At 43.8% G+C, this 24,633-nt stretch overlaps 1 protein-coding gene across 3 annotated transcripts in view; it reads right to left on the bottom strand.

The window, feature by feature from the left end:
- FBP1 (fructose-bisphosphatase 1) overlaps positions 1–23,602 on the bottom strand; it is a 135,752-nt gene extending 112,150 nt beyond the window's left edge. For 2 of the 3 annotated variants that reach the window (XM_082258282.1, XM_082258283.1), the window contains exons 1-2: positions 23,362–23,602; positions 1,195–1,357 (exon numbers count right to left, since the gene is read on the bottom strand). In XM_082258282.1, coding sequence (XP_082114408.1) covers positions 1,195–1,357; positions 23,362–23,531 — 333 coding nt within the window. In that variant the 5' untranslated portion in view covers positions 23,532–23,602. The remainder of the gene's footprint in view (positions 1–1,194; positions 1,358–23,361) is intronic. The other variant, XM_082258281.1, reaches the window with a different exon arrangement.
- Positions 23,603–24,633: the final 1,031 nt, after the last annotated feature.

Below are 24,633 nucleotides of genomic sequence, written 5' to 3'. Positions count from 1 at the left end.
AAATTATTTACAGCTTGAAAGCTAACAAAAGAACATGATCAGAATTAGGTATTGTATGTACAATCAGCAAATCAACAAGCCTGAACAAGCCTGAGTCATTATATAACCATTTAATTAGATAGTTTGGTGGGGGACTGCACTCAAATAAATAAATAAATAAATATCTCTCCAATAAAGTGAAAATCAAAAATACATCAATGTAATATAAATATGACTGATTTTCACTTTATTGGAGAGATATATATTTATTTATTTGTGCGGGGTCCCCCACCAAACTAACTAGCTTTCAACTATTGTTGTTTGGATGAGCGCCTCAAAAAATCGGATTAATATTAATATTAATTTTGTTATTCCCAATCACTCTATTCATTCACAAACTGGTTTACACACTTATGATTCACGTAGATATACACCAATATAAATCATCTATCACTCTTGTATTAAACATTTTAGTTTTTTCCACTCGATCAATTTTTATCCTGTGCGCATCTGTTTAAGTGTATTTTTACATTTATTTTTCATATCCATTTAATTGCCAAATTATTTTTTGATTTGCACCTCAGCAAGTAACTGTTATATAACTGTACACACAGTTATCCTACAGTTACATTTATGCACTGATTTGTATGGCCTACATGGTTACAGATTATTTCTAATCTATCTGCCTTGTGTATCATCTATTCCTCAATTTCTGGAAATTAGGAGATAATGTAATAACATATTCAAACACTAGAAGGCACTGTAGTAGAGCTAATGACAGCTATTTTCAACCTAGAAAAGGCCCGTCTGCTGAACACAACTGTGCATCTTCTGCCTCCAAATGCTATTTATCATTATTATTATTATTATTATTATTGAGGATTTATATAGTGCCAACAGTTTGCGCAACGCTTTACAACATGAGGGCAGACAGTACAATTACAATACAATTCAATACAACAGGAATCAGACAGCCCTGCTCATTAGAGCATATGTGCAAATTAAATAAAAGTTAGTATTTATGTAGAAGGATTATTTATAATATTTTTAAATCTATTCTTCAATATTTCTCAAGAACTGAACAGCAACTTACGCAATTCCTAAATACAAACTTTCACATAAAAACGGCTGTCTGGTTATGGAATAGCTGGCATTACTACATACATGTTCAAAGCAGATCAGGAAGTCACATAAAAAGTTAACCTGTGCACATACCCTCGTCTCCGGATCCACAATCAGTGCATGCGGGTCTTCTTCTGATACAAGGACACAGGTACTAAATGAGGACTTTAGCAAATTAACAACCAGATCATTTGATAGAACATCCAGCTTCTTCACCTGGTCTCCTGTCACATTGGTGGATCCAGCAATGCCGTACCTAAACAGAAATACTTTGTGTGAGCACCATCATTTATGGCAACTTCAACTGTTGGCATGTACAATCCCAATTTCAAAAAAGTCAGGACACTATGTAAAATCAACATACACTCTAAACAGAATGCAATGATTACATATCTCATAAACCATATTTTATTTACAACAGAAAACATATGAAAGGTTTAAACTGAGAAAATGGACCATTTTAAGAAAAAAAAACGGTCATTTTGCAATTGATGGCAGAATACATATGGCACTTTTCCACTGCAAGTACCGGCTCGGCTCTACTCGGCCCTGCTTGGCCCGGTTTGCTTTTCCACTGCTGGTACAGCATGGTACGGTGTTGGAACAGTTTGGTATGGTTTGGTATGGTTTGCTTTTCCACTAAAGTAGTACTAAAGTTAAGTGGGTGGGATAACAAACGATTCTCTGACCAATCAGTGGCTAGTAGTGACTGCATGCAAAGGATTGTGGGATGTGGTACCGGTATGGTACCTCTTGGAACCACAATCGAGATGGTACTGTTTTTGAGAGCCATACCGTTCGGTTCCATGCAGTGGAAAAGCGCCGCCGTACCGTACCGAGCCGAACCGTTCCTACACCGTACCATGCGGTACCAGCAGTGGAAAAGCACAAAAGCGAGCCGAACCGTTCGGTTCCATGCAGTGGAAAAGCGCCAATATTGGCCTAAAATGATGAAAAAAATGTGAAATTTTTTTATTAGGAATGTTATATAGCAGAAAGTAAAAAATATTGTTTATTTTTTCAGAATTGTAGCTCTTTTTTTGTTTATAGTGCAAAAAATAAAAATCGCAGAGGTAATCAAATACCACCAAAGGAAAGCTCTATTTGTGGGGGAAAAAAGGACATCAATTTTATTTGGATACAGTGTCACATGACCGTGCAATTGTCCGTTAAATTAACACAGTGCCATATCGCAAAAAATGGCCTGGTCATTAAGGGGGGTAAGTCCTTCCAGTTCAGAAGTGGTTAAACTGCAACTCCAACCAAAAGGAAGGGTTTTCTAGCTGCTCAACTCCTGTTACTATAGCTAGGGGTTTGGGGTCCGCTGTTAAACACGCTATTGATACACTATTCTAAAGATATTTTTTTTTTTTAACCTTTCCATGCACGCCCTTACCGTTTTTTGCTTCTATATGCCTGTGTACATGTGTTTTTACTTGATTTTTCAATGAACCGGAATTATGCGGAGTGCAGCCATCTGACGTTTCTGTATACCTAAGCTATAGAAACATAGCACTAATAATGTACAATTTACAAAAATAAGTTTTTTTTTAATTGATAAAAATTTATTCTGATGGAAAAACACTATCGATCACTGTATCTTGATCTGACTGTTCTCGGTTTTTACTTTCTAAAACTACCATTATAATGTTATTGTTGTACATCCAAAAATACCGTTCTCTGTCATGCATAGATGTATTCTCGCTGGAGAAGATGGTTACTGTACTTGTTGTATTTCAGTTATATTTGAAAACTTTAATAAAAAATTATTTGGAAAAAAAATAAATATATTCTGTACAGACAGAATTCTAAGTCACTAGAACACAGAAAACTGTTTTTTTGAACCCAGGAGAATGGCAGTGCTGGTTTTCAGTAGATGGCTAACAGTTCAAAGATGAATAGAGTATGCTAGGTTCAGAGCGCTGCTGGTAATGTATAAATCACAGTATTAATTATGCTGGATATTACACAGACACCACTCTTCTTCCAATGTTCATGATAGGTTTGGTTCTAGTACAGTAAAGGGATAGTGTCATTCAGTCTCCCCTCCTTCTCCCCTGCAAGGAGGAAATGCATGTAACCCCAACAATAACACTACCCCCCCCCCCCCCAACCCTAATTTAGGCCTTGTTTACACTTGCATGAAATACTGACACTGAACAAACACGCCTATGGGTCCTTTCACATGAGCGCTCTGATCAGATTTTTAGGCGGATCTGATCGGATCCTCCATGCATCCCTAAGGGGCAGTGGATATCAGCAGAGACATGTCCACTGACACCCGCATCCGATCCTGTCCGTGAAATCTCGACGGATGGAAACCCTATTTTCCATCTGTCCAGGGGATTGGATTGGATGAGAATGGACAGGCGGCCCGTTCTCATCCGATTCCCCCATAGAGGACAGTGGGGATCTGACATCTCCCTCTCCGCACACAGAGCGGAGAGGGAGATGTCACCTTCCTGCTCAGCAGGATCTGTGTTTACAATCCCCTGCTGAGCAGCACAAATCCGCCTATGGAGGCGGAACGTGTGAAAGAGCCCTACAGTGTTAAATGCACATTAAAAAGGCTTCTCTAACGCCCTATGCAGTGCTGTATCTTCGCCTAGGCCAACAAGGCCCAGGCCTAGGGCGGCACTTTGCAGGGGGGCAGCAAAAAAGCTGCACACCGAATGAAAAAAAACAGCTTCCTCCCGACTCCCGCATGGAAAGGGTCCCCGCCGGCTTGCACTACACTTTTAGTTTAGTGCCAGTATTATGGGGCAAATTGGGCCAGAGGGCAAATCAGTCTGGCGCCCCCATAAAGCAGTCACACTGCTACCTGCCGGTATGATAGGCTGCATTAATGGGCACTGATAGGCTACACTGGTGGCCACTGATGGGGCTGTACTGATGGCCACTGATGAGGCCACACTGATATGCTGCACTGATGAGGTGGCACTGATGGGCACTGATGAGGCTGAACTTATGGGAACTGATAAGGCCAGGCTGATGGGCACAGATAGACTGTGGTTGTGGTCTGTGGTGTGGTCATAAACCGGAAGGGGTGTGGCCTTTAGAGGAAGGGGTTTCTCCTATTTAAAGCGGAGTTCCAGCCTTTTCACTCACCTGTCCAACGGTCCAGCGATGCGGCCGCCCGAAGCCTCGATCCTCTCCCTCTGGTCTCGGCGGCGCCGGCATCACTGCTGTGGGCACCTGGCTGTGACAGTTTGCGGCTTCACAGCCGGGTACCCACTGCGCATGCGCGAGTCGCACTGCGCGTCTTGATTGGCTGGCAATCTCCTGGGACCTCTGACATGTCCCAGAAGATTGCAGGGAGGGAGGGGGAGAGGAGAACTTCCGTTCAGGGCGCCGCGGAGCTCCGAGTGGAAGTGGAAGCGGGTACCTGTCAAAACTAGGTACCCGCTCCCCCCCCCCAAAAAAAATGACATGCAAAATGTGGCATGTCAGGGGGTTAGAATACCTAAAGCGGAAGTTCAACTTTTGGGTGGAACTGCGCTTTAAATTAGGGGGTGCACAAACTTAGTCAGGCCTAGGGCAGAACAAAACCTAAATACACCACTGGCCCTATGCGTGTTTGACCCCAAACTACAATTACCATACCTTCCAACTTTCTGCGATGGGAACGAGGGACACCTATTAGCAAAAGTATATAGGTATAGGACACCCCCTGCCATCTCCCCCTTAAAGGAGAATTATACCAATACCAGTTTTTTACCACTACTATTCCTTTATACTGGCTTTTTAGATTTACAAATGCAGAACTTTAGAAATTGGATGAAAGGTTTAACACTGGGAAACATTTTTTGAAAGATAAAAAGTACATTTTATATACCAATATATAGATCAGACCAAAATAAGGGACAAATGAGGAGGAAAGAGGGACTTTGTTTCAAATCAGGGACAGTCCCTCGAAATCAGGGACAGTTGGGAGCTATGCAAATACCATTTTTCCTCTATGCAGTGTCTGCCTTAGTTTAGTCTATTTCAGGTTCAATGGCTCCTAGGAAAATGCATTTCCAATGAAAAAGAACAGAGCAAGAATCATTATGGTGTGGATTGGCTGAGCAGGAACACACCCCTGGCCCTATCTTTCAGTGCACACATGACTCGCTGCTGAACAGGATACGCTGCTGACCATGGATTAACTTGTATAGGTAATGCTATATGTAACAGTATATATCAGTTCATATATGCATGATACGTACAAATGTGAATTCATCTGTTTAGCAATGGTTACATTTAAATGAAGATAGAAATGCTAAACTGCATATTAATAATCATAATAATAATAATAATAAAAAACGCAGGGCTGATTTACTAAGGGCCCGTTCACATCAGATGCACTGAGAAGCCTTTTCCTAGCTCAGTCCCAACATATAGGCAAGGCATGCAGTACTTTTTCTCTACTGCAATGGTTACATTTAAATCAAGATTGCAATGATAAAGTGCATAAAAAAAGGCAGTGGGGCTGATTTACTAAGTGCCCACACTGCAACCTATCTGGGGTGACTATAACTGAATTTAAAGCGGAGTTCCACCCTATTTTTTAACATTGCAGTTTCCGTTAGATGAAAACATCCTGAAAAAGAATTGGATAGTTAGCATTTTTTTTCAATTAACTGATTTTTTTCTGAAAATGAACTTACCTTCCTTCCACTTCCTCCCTCTGCGGCCGCGGCCTACGACGTCACTTCTCCCTTTGCATTGACTCCTGGGAGATGAGCGTCATCCATCCCAGGAGTCAATGCGCCTGCACCGGTGTCCCTCGTCACTTCCGGTGCAGGCGCGTCATTCTCTGCCAATGGATTAGAACAGCTTCTGGGCATGCACAGAACCCGCTGCGGGATGACGCACCTGCACCGGGAGTGACGAGCAGGGCATTCTGGGACACAGACATCACGGAAGAGGACGCTCCGGCTTCAGCTGCCCACACCGGAGATGGCAGCGCTGGACAAGACATTTTCAAGGTAAGTATTTCATCCTGCAGGTAAGCTAAACAGGGGACAGACCAGAAGCCATCATTGCTTAAATGCACTAGCCCTGACTGTCCCAGGGGTATTTTTTATTCTATAATTTTTTTCAGGGTGGAACTCCGCTTTAATGTCACTTTGTAACATTTTAGTAGTTGCAATAAAAAAAAAAGTAAAAAAAAATAAAAGTTTTTAGCGCATCGGCACAGCTCCTGACAACGCGCACCAGCGGCTGCTTTATAAGGCAGCTACAATAGATCATGTTAACTTAAAAACTAAAATTTTAAAAGTGTTACTAAACCCAGGACCCTGCATTCACTATATCTGGTCTCCCACAGCACACAGAACATGGAAATGCAATTACTTTAGTATATATAAACTGCTAAATACCTTTTCTCATCAGCAGTATATAGCAGCCTTGTGACTTCTATCAGTGTCTGGTTAAGGCTTGTAGGAGATGTCTTCATTCTGCTCTGACTGTCCTATGAGGCTGCATGACCCCTGACTTTTTGTCTGGACAGTGCCGATTGGAGCTGTGCTGATCATATGCAGCCTCCCGAAAAAAAAAAAAAAGTTCCCTAGTAATACAAACCAAACTGAGCATGTGCAGAGTGCCCCCAAGGCTCGATACTATCAGGAGATGGATTGGGGACTGTTGAAGAAGGGGAGGATCAGTGAAGACAAGATCAAACAACCTTTTTACACAATGTGCAGGATTAACCCCTTGGGTTCCACAGTGATTAAAATCAGGGCTGGCCCAAGACATGGTGCTGCCTGGGTCCAAGAATCAAATGCTGCCCCCACTCCAGCCACCCCCCCCCCCTAAAAAAAAAAAAAAAATCACATCCACCAAAAGGCTCCCATATCCATTATTTTATATCATGATGATTAAATCTAAAATTTAATTTATTAGGAAGTCAGATACCATTATGTTCAATTCCAAACCACAAACTACATACCACAGACTCCCCGCATCACAGACCATCCCAACACAGATTCCCCCCCCCCCCCCCCCATCACAGACTACCCTCATCACAAAACAAATCTTCTTGGGAGTCAATTTGCTGCTTCTTTCAAAAGTTCTGCCTGGGTCCAATGGACCCAGCAGGACCCATGGCAGGGCCGGCCCTGAGTATAATAAGCATGCTTTACTGCATACTGTGTACACATTGATTTTACAGTTCTGAATTTAGTAACACTTTACCTATTTTAGTTAAAAAAGGTAAAAATGAAAATTCTCTTTCCATATAACACCCAGTTATGTGCAAGGAATATTTATTTAAAAAAAAACAGGATTTTTTCTCGCACACAATTGGATGATCAAAGTCAGCACAGCTTCTCCTCATCCACTAAGCAACCAAAAACTCAAGCTGGCCATAGATGGTTGGAATCTCGGCCGGTTCAGCAGGGACCGGCTGAAATTCAGACCATGTATGAGCAGGCTAAATGTACCCAAGCTGATTGATTTATTAACTTGGGTACACCAGCCTGCCGGATTTTACAGTGGCCACTAGCTTAATAATCCCTGTGTTCTCCCGGCTGGGATGGCTCCCCCCGCCCTCCCCCACCGGGAGAACACAACACTGTCTGTGTTGATGGGGAATCAAGAGAATTTCTTGGGTAGCAGGAAAGAAAACTCGCTCCCCCTATGGTCAGCCTTACTTTGCAAAGAGAAACCTCACTTAGCTTAGCAAGTGATAAATCAGAAAATCACAAGCCTGTTTTTTTATTATTTTATTTGCACATGATTTCGCTAACTTTGCAAAGTGAATTTTTACTGTAACTCACTTAGAAAGTAGGAACGCTCTACTCTTTTAGTGAATCAATCCAATTAACAAGCACTGGTTCTATGGAGAAGACAGCCATTCTCTGGCAAATAGTATGTTGCTGGTTGTAAAGACAGTCAATTGACTCTCTGATACAGGCAACATATGATACTGATATTTAAAGTATAACTAAAGGCACATTTTTTTTTTTTTAGTTTTGGATAGAGTGGAGAAGAATTAAAACACCTGTCAGGATTTCATTGCTGTCTGTGTCCCCATTAGGGAGATTCACCCTCTCTATTTGTACTGTTTACCATTTTTACTATATGTAAAAGAAAATTCCTAATTTTGAGCTGTTACCTGAACACTAATAGAGGGGAAATTGTCCAATAGGGACACTAGTTCTGGTGATCCTGGTGCCAACCAGGGATTCCCTCACTTTGAAGAGATTTCCACTAACTTCCTGTTTTGGTTATGGGAAAGGAAGTAAAGAGAAGTCTACCCAATGGGTACAGATGGCAAAAAATTGACAGGGGTAACCGTATAACCCTCCTTTCCACTATCCAAAATGAAAAAAAAGTCTTGCCTTTATTTCTACTTTAACCACCTGCGGACCAGGCTTTTTTTCTGGCAAAAATGAAAATGAGCCTATCCCATTTCGGCCGATAATGGGTTAACAATGCAGAAATTAATATGGCCGCCGTGAGGAAGGAGGAGGGCGCAGCGCAGGATTTAAAAGTCCCGCCTCTGGCCGGCCGCCCGCCTCTGGCCGGCCGCCCGCCTCTCAATGACGTCCCTACTACTACGATGTGTTCATGAATGAAGTGTCATACCAGGCGGGAGGGCAGGCGAGCGGCCGCTAATAGCTATAACTATGTGAGCTTCACTTCCCTGTCAGCGGGACTGTGTGTGAATGAACTGACACCGGGCGGGAGGGCGGGGGGAGCGGCCGCTAATAACTATAACTATGTGAGCACTTCCCCTCCCTGTCAGCGGAGATACATGCCTGACAGGGAAGTGAAGGCTCACATAATTATAGTTATTAGCGGCCGCTCCCCCCGCCCCCCCCCCCCCCCCCCCCACCTGGTGTCAGGTCATTCACACACAGTCCCGCTGACAGGGAAATGAAGGATCACATAGTTATATCCATTAGCGGCCGCTCACCCGCCCTCCCGCCCGGTGTGTCACTTCATTCATACACACATCGTAGTAGTAGTGACATCACCGGGAGGCGGGCCGCCAGCCAGAGGCGGGACTTTTGAATGAAGTACACCCGAGGAGCACAGTGAGTAGGAGATTGAATCATTGGGATGGGGAGGGACGCTGAGCCAGAGGGGGGGAGGGTGTACTGCTGAGGGAGATGCTGAGGCAGTGGGGGGGGGGGGATGGGGGAGAGCTGAGGCAGCTTACCAATGGTAGTGTATTATGCAGCATGAGGGGTTAATGTATTGTCACTGCTGGTCACTGATGCATTAGTGACCCACCAGTGGCAGTTATTTAACCCCTTTGTGCTGCATTAGTGCAACCAGTATCAGTGTTAATTAATACTGGTTGCACTAATGCAGCACAAAGGGGTTAAATAACTGCAACTGGTAGGTCACTAATGCATCAGTGACCAGCAGTGACAATACATTAACCCCCCTCATGCTGCATAATACAAATACCATTGGTAATTAAATTAACCACTTGCCAACCCATCACAGTACATATACTGTGACAGGGTGGCAGCGACAGGTGTACGTCGCTGCCTGTTTTTGGCGTATGCCCCTCTTCTACCTATTTTTAAAAAAAGTTGCGGGAAAAAGTCATTTTCGGTTTCGGTTTTCGGCCAAGGGCAACCTGCATTTTCGGTTTCGGCCCAGAATTTTCATTTCGGTGCATCCCTAGCTTAAATCAGCACTTTTTGCTAGAAAATTACTTAGAACCCCCAAACATTATACTTTTTTTTTTTTTTTTTTTTAGCAGAGACCCTAAAGAATAAAATGGCGATTATTTCCCCTTTTTAAGTCACATGGTATTTTTGCAGCAGTTATGCAAACGTAATTTTTTTGGAAACAATACACTATAATAAATACAATTTATATATATATATATATATATATATATATATATATATATATATATATAGATCCTCATTTTTTTGTAAAATGTGAAAGATGATGTTACCCTGAGTAAACAGATACCTAACATGGCAAACTTAAAAATCTCCATAGGCGACACTTTAAACATAGAAACATAGAAACATGGAATGTGTCGGCAGATAAGAACCATTTGGCCCATCTAGTCTGCCCAATATATCTGAATCCTATGAATAGTCCCTAGCACTATCTTATATGAAGGATAGCCTTATGCCTATCCCATGCATGCTTAAACTCCTTCACTGTATTTGCAGCTACCACTTCTGCAGGAAGGTTATTCCATGCATCCACTACTCTCTCAGTAAAGTAATACTTCCTCATATTACTTTTAAACCTTTGCCCCTCTAATTTAAAACTGTGTCCTCTTGTGGTAGTTTTTCTTCTTTTAAATATGCTCTCCTCCTTTACCGAGTTGATTCCCTTTATGTATTTAAAAGTTTCTATCATATCCCCTCTGTCTCTTCTTTCTTCCAAGCTATACATGTTAAGGTCCTTTAACCTTTCCTGGTAAGTTTTTTCCTGCAATCCATGTACTAGTTTAGTAGCTCTTCTCTGAACTCTCTCTAGAGTATCTATATCCTTCTGGAGATATGGCCTCCAGTACTGCGCACAATACTCCAAGTGAGGTCTCACTTGGAGTATTGTGCGCAGTAAACAGGTTACCGGTTTAGAGTTACTCAACCAGAGTTGCTCAAACGTTCACGGCAATACCTCACATGACATCGTTTACATATGCATGAGGGACTTATGTATGCGTCCACTTCTGCTTGCGAGCATGGAGGGAAGGGAGCACTTAAAATTTTTTAATAGTTTTAATTTTTAATTTTTTTTTTTTTTAAATAAATAAAATTTTTAATTTTACTTTTTTATTTTCTCGCTTTTATTCCTATTACAAGGAATGTAAACATTCCTTGCAAAAGAAATAAGGATGACAGGTCCTCTTTATAGAGAGATCTGGGGTCAAAAAGACACCAAATCTCTTCTTTACTTTTAAAAGCAAATGGTCAAAAACAAAATGATTTACTTTCAGCCTGGACTGGAAGTGACGTCATGACGTCACTCTGGTCCCCCAAGGCCATTGAGTCGATCAAAGAGTACGTACTCTTTGATCGACTATGGGAGCAGCTGGCCGCACCGCCGGATCGTTTCTCGGGCGAACTGGCGGAAACGGTAAGAAAGCATTTCAGCGGCTCAGGGGCTACTCAGAACTCTTTCCCGAGAAAGCCAGCCACCGGCTGCAAAAAAAGATTAACAGTAAACCACAAAGTATATGTATTTCGGGCGGCATGTGGTTTGAAGAATAAAGACAAAACTTTTATAGTGGAGAGGCATCAGAACATCTATCCGCTTTTTTTTATTGCAGTCTGTGTCCCTGTTAGGAAGAGTTACCCTCTCTGTTTGTCCCATTTACCATTACCACTGATAGTGAAAATAAAAGAAAATCCCAAATTCTAGGTTGCCCCCAAAACAGTAATGGAGGGGAAATCTTCCAATGGGGTCACTAGTTCTGGGGGCAAAGAGTGATTCCCTCACTTTAGAGGGGTTTCCTCTGACTTCTGTTATGGGACAGAAGGTGAAGAAAAATCTCTACAATGGAACTCAGTTGACAAAAAAAAAAAAAAAAACGCAGGGGTTATAACTCTTCCTTACTTTATCCAAAATGCAAAAAAAAGTTTTGCCTTTCCACTTGAAATGTATGGACAAATAAAAAACAATCATTTTTTATAGGACTTGCTGTAACTATCACGTTGCAGTGCTGTATGTTAGAAAAACATCCTGCTTGCGGCATTCTTTTTGCACTGCCTTGCAAGTCAATAGAACAGGACCTTTCATCACCTTGGCACAATGTATGTCCAAACACAATGAAACGCGTCAGATTGCACACAGAGCTGTATGTATATTTAAACCTCTACTTTGTCCATAGTAGGAATATAATGAAGGCTTTTAGGAGGCACAGTAAGCAATCAATACTCACTTTCCTTGCACTCCTGTGCTACCCCAAGCCACCACTACAACCTGCAAAATGTTCTAGTACTTTTGGACAAAAAGAAAAAGGGGGGGGGGGGGTAAATGACACTGCCCTACCTCCCCACAATTGTGCCACTCCTCACACCTGTGCCACTATTCATGCTTAAGAATTATCACATGGGACCTGGGGAATTATGTATGAAATTTAACCACTTTAGCCCCAGCCGCCGCAGATGTACTGCGGCAGCCTGGCTCTCCCAGGCAAAGTCCCGTACATGTACGCCGCTCGCCTGGGGGGAGCTAGGGGGGCGAGCGGTGAAGCCAGTGTGGGTGTCAGGCGGCTCCGATTGCCGAATGACACCGGCAATCTCTCCCTGCTGACAGAGAAGGGCGGACGGCTGATGTAAACACAGCCGTCCGTCATTCTCCCTGAGATCATCACAGAGACCATGCGATTCTGCTATATAGGGTCGCATGTCTCTATGGTCATTTCACAAGCCAAACCCCCCCACAGTTAGAATCTCTCCCCTAGGGTCACATTTAACCCCTTGATCACCCACAGGGTTAACCCCTTCCCTGCCAGTGTCATTATTACAGTAACAGTGCATATTTTTAGCACTGATTACTGTAGTAATGTCACTGGAACCCCCAAAAGTGTCAAAAATGTCAGTTAGGGGTCCAAGCTGTCCGCCGCAATGTCGCAGTCCCGCAAAAAAAAAAAAAATCGCAGATTGCCGCCATTACTCGTAAAACAAAAACAATAAAAATGACATAAATCTTTCCCATAGTTAGTAAACGCAATAACTTTTTGCGCAAACCAATCAAAATACGCTTATTGCGATTTTCTTTTTACCAAAAATATGTAGCAGAAAACAAATTGGCCTAAAATGTTAAAAAATTTAGATTTTTAAATTTTTTTGGGGGAATGTTATATAGCAGAATGTGAAAAATATTATTTATTTATTCTTTTCAAAATTGTTGCTATTTTTTGTTTATAGCGCAAAAAATAAAAATCGTACAGGTGATTAAATACCACCAAAAGAAAGCTCTATTTGTGGGGAAAAAGGGACGTCAATTTCGTTTGGGTACATCATCGCACGACCGCGCAATTGTCCATTAAATTCACGCAGTGCCGAATCGCAAAATAGGGCCTGATCTTTAAGCAGCAAAATCTTCCGGTCTTAAAGTGGTTAAAAATTGGAACTACAAAGAACTTTAGGGATTTTGGCAATGGGGATGTTTAGGGCAGGTAAGTACTGGCTGCTTATAGTGCCTCCAATAAAGGAAACCCCTTATATTGTCCAGTATGGACAAAGTAGGGTACATACATACCACCCCCCTCCCATACCTTTGTGCTGACTTGTGCTATCCTGCCATCCACAATGGAATCTTCTTCTTTGGCTGATACAAGAAAGTCTTACTTATTATTATATTATTAAAGTGTTACTAAACCCACAACAGTAAAAGTAAAAATATATGCAGTAAAGCATGCTTGTTATACTCAGTGGGGTGCTATTTCTCCAACGGACACTAACATTGGTGCTTCTACCGGATCGCCTGTGCGCCCACCACTGTTGATGTTGGTGGCAGGAATTTTGCCCCATTGTTGGTGTCAGTTGGAGAAATAGCACCCCACTGTTGATATCGGTGGCAGGAATTTTGCCCCATTGTTGGTGTCAGTTGGAGAAATAGCACCCCACTGTTGATATCGGTGGCAGGAATTTCGCTCCATTGTTAGTGTTAGTTGGAGAAATAGCACCCCACTGCTGATGTCGGTGGCAGAAATTTTGCCTCATTGTTGGTGTCAGTTGGAGAAATAGCACCCCACTGTTGATATCGGTGGCAGGAATTTTGCCCCATTGTTGGTGTCAGTTGGAGAAATAGCACCCCACTGTTGATATCGGTGGCAGGAATTTCGCTCCATTGTTAGTGTTAGTTGGAGAAATAGCACCCCACTGCTGATGTCGGTGGCAGAAATTTTGCCTCATTGTTGGTGTCAGTTGGAGAAATAGCACCCCACTGTTGATATCGGTGGCAGGAATTTCGCTCCATTGTTAGTGTTAGTTGGAGAAATAGCACCCCACTGCTGATGTCGGTGGCAGAAATTTTGCCCCATTGTTGGTGTCAGTTGGAGAAATAGCACCCCACTATTGATGTCGGTGGCAGGAATTTTGCCTCATTGTTGGTGTCAGTTGGATAAATAGCACCCCACTGCTGATGTCAGTGGCAGGAATTCTGCCCCATTGTTGGTATAGGGCAGACTAGTGTCTCATATCCTTGGGATGAATAGGACCCCAAGGGCTAGATAAAGGCAAAGCAAAGGGCCACATCTGGCCCCTGGGCTACAGTTTGGAGACCACTGCTGTAGAGGGATATGCTTTGTTCCTATTTCATGTCTAAGATTTTCGAGCACTCTAAATGAATTACGTTTTCAGAGGTTTGTTGCACAAAAGCATTTAGTAATGCCAGTTCCACAAATGTATACTGTGTTGCACCATATACCAGCCACCCTTCTAGAGGAAGTAAGGTCAGATGGGGCAATGATGGAGGTCATAGGATTCTCACTAGACATGGAATGATTTACAACAGACCTCAAACCTACCAAAACGACTTCTTCTTAGAAACAGACGATTCATAAGGACAAACAAGCCAGGCATTGTACAGAACGGCATTACTGAGCAACAAAGGGCATTTCTGAATTGTCAATGCACTGCAACAAATTACATTTGCAGTCACACCCCATTCTATGGCTTATGTTTTCATTTCCAAATACTACATGTCTGCAGAACGTAACCTGCCCTGGCACATCTACATATGCTTTGGCTGGGTGTCTAATCAGGGCTTCTGTTCCCAGCTAACATCTTAGAAAATATCAAATTATGTTTTTGCTAAAATGTCATGCGATACTTTGCAGCCATGGCACACATTATACCCTCATCGAAGACCTATTCCATTAAATAGCGCTGCTTTGCAGGCGTCCTGTGACCAAGCACAAAGCACAGGATTGCAATGCCGGGTTAAAGCAGGCTGTGAGGAGCCATATTGCTGTCAAATGCTCTCTAAAGAGCGATACAAACAATGATTGTTCTTCAGAGGGCACAGCACGTTTTACCAAGTCCTTATTTTTTTTTTTTTAGAATTTAAATTTTTTCCGTTAAAAAAAATTAATTGCTAAAAAAAAAAAGAAAAGCCATTGACATTTAAAATGTTGTTTGCAAATGTTATATTTCTACTTGTATAAATCATAGTAAGCAGGGCCATCTTACCGAATTGGTACACTGATTCCCGTGTGCATCCCGCCGCTGAACTTAGCAGGTGGCAAGGGCCTGTTGGCCCTGCGCTGCTGTCAGGCCACTTGGGCCATGGAGGGGGAGCCCACAACTGCAGGAATGCCTGTCCGCCTCCACGGGAACAGGAACACAGGACAGTCGAGTCTGACTCCCATCCGTGTGTGTGTTCACCGGCCTCAGCCGCCCAACTTGGAAGCTGTCATTAGGCTGGCACTGCTGTACCAATAAATATCACCTTATCGATAATTTGCATTTTTATTCTCATGGGTGATTGTGTAGGCAGGGCCCCTGTGCACTGCATTGCCCGGGGCCCCTAATGCTCTTAAGATGGCACTGACAGTAAGGCCTCTTACACACGATACTCCTGTTTGAGCATCTCCTTTTTCAGCCGTAAATTTCAGGCGTATTTGTCTTATTGTAACGCGCGCACATGTATTCTCGTGTTTTTGTAAAATATGCAAATTAGCATTTTTCAGATCAACAGTATGTGCGCAATCGTATGTATTTGCACACATTTGGCGTAAATTACTTTCCAAAAATGTAGATTTTTCTAATTTGTACCGCTCATTTACGCGCCTGTGCGCATAGGCACATTACAATGAAAGAAAAAAAAAAAAAAAGCTGTACTGAGCTTTTTTTAAGTTGCAGTGTGCAAGAGGCCTAACCGACTTGGAAAATCTTTTTTTCCTACATATGGAGGGATGTGTTGGAGCTGGAGAGAGTCCAGAGAAGAGCAACTAAACTTATTAGGGGATTGGAGGACCTTAATTATGAAGAGCGTCTGCAATCGGTTGATTTATTCTCCCTGGAGAAGAGACGCCTGAGGGGGGACATGATAGCAATTTACAAATATCTCAATGGGGATCTCAGCTTAGAAAATAAGCTGTTCAGTCGAAGGGATTGCATGGGGACTCGAGGGCATACAATGCGATTAGAGGAGAAGCGTTTTAACCTCAGGCAACATGGGGGGTTCTTTACTGTTAGGGTTACAAGATTGTGGAATTCTCTACCACAAGAGGTGGTTTCTGTGGGAAGTATGGTGGCTTTCAAAAGACTCTTAGATGTACATCTCAAGGATCAGAACATTCAGGGGTATGAGAGATGATTACAGCCACACATACCTACACAGGTTGAACTGGATGGACTATTGTCTTTATTCAACCTCACCTACTATGTAACTATGCAAAATTCTAACTCAGGCTTGCATAGCTCAGACCAAACAAAATTCTATCAAAATTTGTATTTTAATATATTCACACTAAATATAGTTATATTTAATAAAAAAAAATTGTTATATAGTTATACTGAATAAAAAAACTATTTTTTTTTTACATTTTGTTTTAGAATTTTATTTTATTTTTTATTTTATTTAACTGCCCTGTTGGGAGGCCTTTGGTGAAACATCAGGGGTCTAAACAGACCCCCCCCCCCCCCATGTCTCACATTTTAGACAGAGAAAGGGTCTGGGGAAATGGCGATTGTTGCAATCTTTTATGCCACGCTGTATTTGTGCCAAAGTCTTTAAAATGCAGTTTTTTGGAAAAAAAATACACTTTAATGAATTAAAAAAAAAAAAAAAAAACAGTAAAGTTAGCCCAATTTTTTTGTATGACGTAAAAGATGTTATGAGGGGAATCGTGATCTTTATTCTAGGCAAAAAAATGTATCCAGAATCGTGCAGCTCTACTGGGGACATAGATTTATCATTCCCTTTTCTCTGCAGCCTCAGCTAAACTGGACAGCATTCACAAACCGAAGCATAGTAAACACTTTTTACTATGCTTCAGTGATAAATGGACACAGGAACAATCAGTACTGATCACTCACTGTGTTCATTTAGGAAAGGAAGGGGCCTGTAAATATGACATATTTACTAGATCTCCTGCTCTCTATCCTGAAACTGATCCCCCTGCATGCCCGCAGCAGCTTCCTGGCAGGGGAGGAGAGGAGGGAAGCTGGCAGCACTGTGAGGCAAAGGGGCACACGGGGGGGGGGCGTCAGCAGGTACAAGGGGGTGCAGATCCAAGGACAAATCCCCCCGCATCACAGCCAGAGAGGGAGAAAAAGGAGTAGAAGGAAGAATCACTGTAGAGAGATCCACAAGTGTCAGTAGTAAGTCAGTACAGCTGGTCCTACTGCTCAGCAGGTGCTGGGGGCCCCCTTTTGAACTGAGTGTCAGCTGTACTGCCTTATTAGCGTCCCTGTGTCCAATAGTTCACTTTGTCTGAAATGTCAGCTGGGAACTCTGACAGGTAACATTTATGGATAAGGTTTTATGTAGAAGGCCTGGCTCGCAGTCTCCGCTCTAATTAATCCCGTAGGTGTTCTATCGGGTTGAGGCCAGGGCTCTGTGCAGGCCAGTCAAGTTCCTCCACCCCATACTCACTCATCCATATCTTTATGGACCTTGCTTTGGGCACTGGTGTGCAGTCATGATGGAACAAGAAGGCGTCATTCCTAAACTTTTCCCACAAAGTTGGGAGCATGAAATTGTCCAAAATATCTTGGTATGCTGATGCCTTAGGAGTTCCCTTCATTAGAACTAAGGGGCCAAACCTAACCCCTGAAAAACGACTCCACACCATAATCCCCCCCTCTCCACCTAGTCATTTGGACCAGTGCACAAAGCAAGGTCCATAAAAGACATGGATGAGTGAGTTTGGGGTGGAGGAACTTGACTGGTCTGCACAGAGCCCTGACCTCTACCCGATAGAACACCTTTGGGATGAATTAGAGTGGACACCGCGAGCCAGGCCTTCTTGTCCAACATCAGACAGTGCCTGAGCTGATCAATGCGCTTCTGGAAGAATAGTCAAACATCCCCATAGACACACTCCTAAACCTTGTGGACAGCCTTCCCAGAGGAGTTAAAGCTGTTATAGCTGAAAAGGGGGGGGGGGGGGGAACTCAATATTGAACCCTACGGACGAAGACTGGGATGCCATTATATTTCATGTGAGTGTAAAGGCAGGTGTCCTTATACTTTTGACAATATAGTGTATAGCCATGTGATAGTTGATAGCATTATGATAAAAAGAAAAAAGGGTTGAAGGGAAGCTAAAATGGTTTTTATTTATTTTTAGGTTATTTCTTAACGTTTTACAGCCCATTCACACTGCTGCGACAGGATTTTGTGGGGCGACCTGTGAAGTTGCGGTGCACAGCGTGCACCGCGACCTCGGCGCGACTTTCATGGACTTCATATAATTGAAGTCAATGCAAGTCGCCTCCAGGTCGCCCCGAAGTAGTACAGGACCCTTTTTCTAAGTCGGAGTGACTTGTGTCGCTCCTATTAGAACGGGTCCTGTACTACTCAATGGACCGCGAGCGACCGCGACTTGTCGCCTGACAAGTCGCGCTAGTGTGAATGGACCCTTAGAATGTCTTTTATTTCTATTTATATACAATTTTCATTTTGAAAATAAACATTTCTTATTTGGTCTACCCAAGACATGTTGAGAGCGTTCTCTGATAGAAGAGCAGAGCAGAAGCTATTTTGAGTCTAAACAGAGCAGGCAGGAAGGAGAGAGGCTGGGTCTCTCCTCTGATCTTTCTGCTGTATGTATCTTGAGCTATTGAGCTCTGTAAACAGAAGACTTTAAAAAAAAAAAAAGCAGACAAGATATATCTGCTAGTTTTTAAGCTGACCAAGAAATTTGGTAATCCCTATGGGACTTGGCTCCTCTTGGAGATGATGTTACCTGGATAAACTGGAAAGTCAGTGGCAGGCTTGCAGGCATTATTGTGTAATGTATGTGAAATAGCTCTGCTGGGTGGAAGGTGTGTTTTTAATGTTAAAAATGGTGATGAATCTTCATATTCCCTATGAGAAATGGTTTCGCTTTGTGGTCCTGGTACTCCTATGAACTGAAGGGTCTAATGGAGATGCATAGTTTGGAAGGGTAGAAGGCACTTTCACAGTTCCTCCCAGATGCAGCACATTTTCCTCCATAAGGTCTGGCCGGCTTATTCATTCCTATTGCTAATCTGTAACTCCAAGGGACCTCTGGAAGCCATGATAAGTACTGTACTGTTCATTATTCATTACATAAAAGCAGAACATTCCCACAAGACGTCTTGCCTGGCCCCTTTAAAATACTGTCACATTGTTATCTCAGCCCACAGGCATATTGTCTTGTAGGGTGGGAGGCAGCTTTGTGATGAAAGGGTTAACAGACAACAGTGTAGGGGAGAGGTTGATCATGTGAAAGGTTAATATACCTGGAGGCTGGTACACTGTCTGCTGCTAACAGGAAGAGGGTTAGGATAAACAAAGACCAGAGAGCTGCTAAATGTCATACAGTAAATGGCTAAATCTTGTCAAACCACCGGTGATTAAAGGGTTAACAGGACTCTGGGAAGCCTCTGGTTAGTGAATATGCCTGGGCACCACAGAGATAATGGAGTCGCTTATATGCAGGCACCAGGGAGCTGCTATTAATGAAAGAGTTAATCATGTACAAACATCAGGCGACCAGTACTCATGGGGTTAATTGTGCATGTGCTACATTGTATCAATAATAGTGTGAGCGCAAACAAGGACACTAATAACCATTGACAATAGGACACTATATACGCACCTATGAGAAAACTATAGCAAATAAACTTTGTATTCCATAGTAGTCAGTGTAGGTAGAACTGTTCAGAACCCAGCTGTCCCCTATTGTTTTTTTCCAAGCCATTGTCATTGAGTGCCATCTAGAATTACTCTAGGGGTGCCCAGATGTCCTAGAAGGGACACTAATAACTTAGAGGGGTGTACAGATGCCCTATAAGTGACACTACCCACCTAAAGGGATGTACAGATGCTCTATAAGTGACACTACCTACCTAGAGGGGTGTACAGATGCCCTATAAGTGACACTACCCACCTAAAGGGATGTACAGATGCTCTATAAGTGACACTACCTACCTAGAGGGGTGTACAGATGCCCTATAAGTGACACTACCCACCTAAAGGGATGTACAGATGCTCTATAAGTGACACTACCTACCTAGAGGGGTGTACAGATGCCCTATAAGTGACACTACCCACCTAAAAGCGTGTACAGATGCCCTATAAGTGACACTACCCACCTAAAGGGGTGTACAGATGCCCTATACGTGACACTACCCACCTAAAGGGGTGTACAGATGCCCTATAAGTGACACTACCCACCTAAAGGGGTGTACAGATGCCCTATACGTGACGCTACCCACCTAAAGGGGTGTACAGATGCCCTATAAGTGACACTACCCACCTAAAGGGATGTACAGATGCCCTATAAGGGACACTACCCACCCAGAGGGGTGTACAGATGCCCTATAAGTGACACTACCCACCTAGAGTGGTGTACAGATGCCCTATAGGTGACACTACTAACCTAAAGGGGTAGAAAGATGTCCTCTACATAAAAATGCCCACCTTATTTGTTGCACAAATGCCCTATAAGTGACAATAAGCGCCAATAGGGATGTACAGATGCCCTATAGGTAACAATGGCCACCTGTAGGGGCGCACAGATGTCTTATAGGTGACAAAACTCACCCATTGGGTGCACAAATGCCTTAAAGGGTGACAATAAGCCCCAATAGGGATGCACAAATGTCCTATAGGTGCCAAAGACCAACTATAGAGATACCTTATAGTAGGCGATATTCACTTACTGGGATGCACAAATGTCTTACAGGGGACAATACTCACCTAGAGGGTGCCACAAATATCCTATAGGTGACAGCAGCCACCTAGAAGAGTGCACAGATGCCCTATAGGTGACAATACCCACTTAGAGAGATTTACAGAATTGCTATAGGTGCCGATATTTACCTATAGGGATGCACAGATTGGAGCATGCACAAATGCTCCAGAGGTAACATTGATCACCTACAGGGATGCAAAAATGCCCTGTAGGTGACAATACTCACCAATTAGGATGCACAGATGCCCTATAGGCAATAATGCCCATCTACAGGGATGTACATATGCCCTATAAGTGACAATACTTACCTCTAAGGGAGCACAGATGCCCTATAGGTGACAATCCTCACCAATAGGGGGGTGTACAGTTGCCCTACAGGTGACAATACTCCCTAATAGGGGTGCACAGATGTCAATACCTACCTATAAGAATGCACAGAAGGTGCTTTATAGGTGACCATACCCACCTTCAGGCATGCATAGATGACCATACCCGCCTATAGGGGTGCCCAGATGATCTATAAGTGACAATACTCACCCGTAGGGGTGCAATTGTCCTATGGGTGATGATTTCCACTTCAAGGGATGCAAAGTTGCACCTTAGGTGTGGAATTGTACATACCAGAATGCATAGTTGTCCTACCTATAGGTAACAACATTCACAAGTACAGATGCACAGTTGTCCTACAGGTGACCATTTCCACTAAGAGGGATGCAGAGATGTCCTAAAGGTGACAGTACTCACCTAAAGGGATGCACAGATGTCCTACAGGTGACAGTACCCACCTATATGGGATGCAGAGATGTCCTACAGGTGATAGTACCCACCTACAGGTGATAGTACCCACCTATATGGGATGCACAGATGTCCTACAGGTGATAGTACCAACCTATATGGGATGCACAGATGCCCTACAGGTGACAGTACTCAGCTATATGGGATGCACAGATGTCTTAAAGGTGATAGTACCCACCTATATGGAATGCACAGATGCCCTACAGGTGATAGTACCCACCTATATGGGATGCACATATGCCCTACAGGTGATAGTACCCACCTATGTGGGATGCACAGATGCCCTACAGGTGACAGTATACACCTATATGGGATGCACAGATGTCCTACAGGTGACAGTACCCACCTATATGGGATGCACAGATGTCCTACAGGTGACAGTACCCACCTATATGGGATGCACAGATGCCCTACAGGTGACAGTATACACCTATATGGGATGCACAGATGTCCTACAGGTGACAGTATACACCTATATGGGATGCACAGATGTCCTACAGGTGACAGTACCCACCTATATGGGATGCACAGATGTCTTACAGGTGACAGTACCCACCTATATGGGATGCACAGATGTCCTACAGGTGACAGTACCCACCTATATGGGATGCACAGATGCCCTACAGGTGATGGTACCCACCTATATGGGATGCACAGATGTCCTACAGGTGATGGTACCCACCTATATGGGATGCACATATGCCCTAAAGGTGACAGTACCCACCTAAAGGGATGCACAGATGTCCTATAGGTGACAGTACCCACTTATATCTGATGCACAGATGTCCTATAAGAGACAGTACCCACTTATATGGGATGCACAGATGTCCTAAGAGACAGTACCCACTTATATGGGATGCACAGATGTCCTAAGAGACAGTACCCACTTATATGGGATGCACAGATGTCCTAAGAGACAGTACCCACTTATATGGGATGCACAGATGTCCTAAGAGACAGTACCCACTTATATGGGATGCACAGATGTCCTATAAGAGACAGTACCCACTTATATGGGATGCACAGATGTCCTATAAGAGACAGTACCCACTTATATGGGATGCACAGATGTCCTAAGAGACAGTACCCACCTACAGGTGACACCGCTCACATAGATGGTCATACAGGTGACACCATTCCCTTAGATGGACGTCCAGGTGACACCACTCCCTTAGATGGACGTCCAGGTGACACCATTCTCTTAGATGGATGTCCAGGTGACACCACTCCCTTAGATGGACGTCCAGGTGACACCACTCTCTTAGATGGATGTCCAGGTGACACCACTCTCTTAGATGGACGTCCAGGTGACACCACTCCCTTAGATGGATGCCCAGATGACACCACTCTCTTAGATGGATGTCCAGGTGACACCATTCCCTTAGATGGATGTTCAGGTGACACCATTCCCTTAGATGGACGTCCAGGTGACACCACTCCCTTAGATGGACGTCCAGGTGACACCATTCCCTTAGATGGACGTCCAGGTGACACCATTCCCTTAGATGGACGTCCAGGTGACACCACTCCCTTAAGATGGACGTCCAGGTGACACCCCTCCCTTAGATGGATGTCCAGGTGACACCACTCTCTTAGATGGATGTCCAGGTGACAGCACTCCCTTAGATGGTCATAGAGGTGACAATACTCACAGGTTAGCCAGGCCAGCTTTGCGTACAGCAGAAGAGATGGCTTTGATGGCAGTGCAGAGGGAATTGAGGAGCTGGGTCATCTCTCCCGTGCCTTTGGCTTTGATGCCCTCTTCCATGATGAATCGGGTCATGGTGATGACATTGGTGTCAAAGGGGGCTCGGTCCGTCATGGTGGAGAGAGCGGTGAGTGCACACAGAGGAGACAGGTAAAGTGGATGGCCAGGTCAGCACACCCGGACAGTGATACTCTTATAAGAGGAGACACTCCCCCCTCCCACATCGTACAGTCACTGGAGGGGAAGGTCCGTGGGTGTGGCACTCTGACAGACTCTCAGCCAATCACTGCTCACAACTGCAAAACTTTTCACTTTGTTCTGTGCTGATTTCTACAGTTCAGCTTAAGGGGTGGAAGAGGAAATGTCAGTGTAGGCTTGTGCTTCCCATCCCCCTCATCTAACTCTGCCCAGATGACTAAAGTCCTCTGATGAGGCAAACAGGAATAGTGAAAACAGCTTTCTTCACATCTGCATTGTGTGTACATGGCTTATCCTCTCACTGATCACACAAACAGCATATATGATAATACATTCATAGATATCTACACTGTTCAGCCTTTGTGCAATTATTACATAGTCTTGGAATGTAGGGATAAAGCAGGGCCGGGACAAGGGGTGGGCAGGAGGAACAGCTGCCCTGGGCGCAATGTATTATTGCAGGGATGGGGGTGCCTTGACCCTAACCCTAAGGGAAGGGGGGGCGCAGTTTGGCATCTTTGCCCTGGGCACTGGATGACCTTGTCCCAGCGCTGGGATAAAGCAATACATACCCCTTCCCTGGCTCCAGCAGGCTTCTTCCATCCATGCAACCAGTCTTGCGCTGCCAGCTTTCTAAGGTACCCCAGGCCGCGGTCACATGTTCACCTCCTCTGCATACAATGCAGGGTTAATTGGCCTGCACTCACTGTATGTGATTACATCAAAGCTCCGCTCCCACTCAGGGGCTTTGGGTGTCAGAGAACATTGCAGGGACCAAGGGGCAGGGTAGGTAAGACTCACTATCCATGCACCCCTAGGCTAAAGGAACCAAAGGGGCCACACTGCAAGGGTAGAATCTGTTCAGCTTTAAAGCCCACCTCTGGGAAAACAAAAAATTCCCTCTTGCAGTGGGGCTGCAAGGGTTAACTCCTCATATTGTCTTGGGCAGCATTCCCCACCTATTTGGCACCGGGGACCAGGCTGCATGGAAAAATATTGTGCAAAGGCCCAGGGGGTG

The sequence above is a fragment of the Pelophylax lessonae genome (genome assembly GCF_965119305.1).
Source record: "Pelophylax lessonae genome assembly, chromosome: 1".
Taxonomy (NCBI): Eukaryota; Metazoa; Chordata; class Amphibia; order Anura; family Ranidae; genus Pelophylax; species Pelophylax lessonae.
This window is presented reverse-complemented; position numbering and strand designations above follow the sequence as displayed.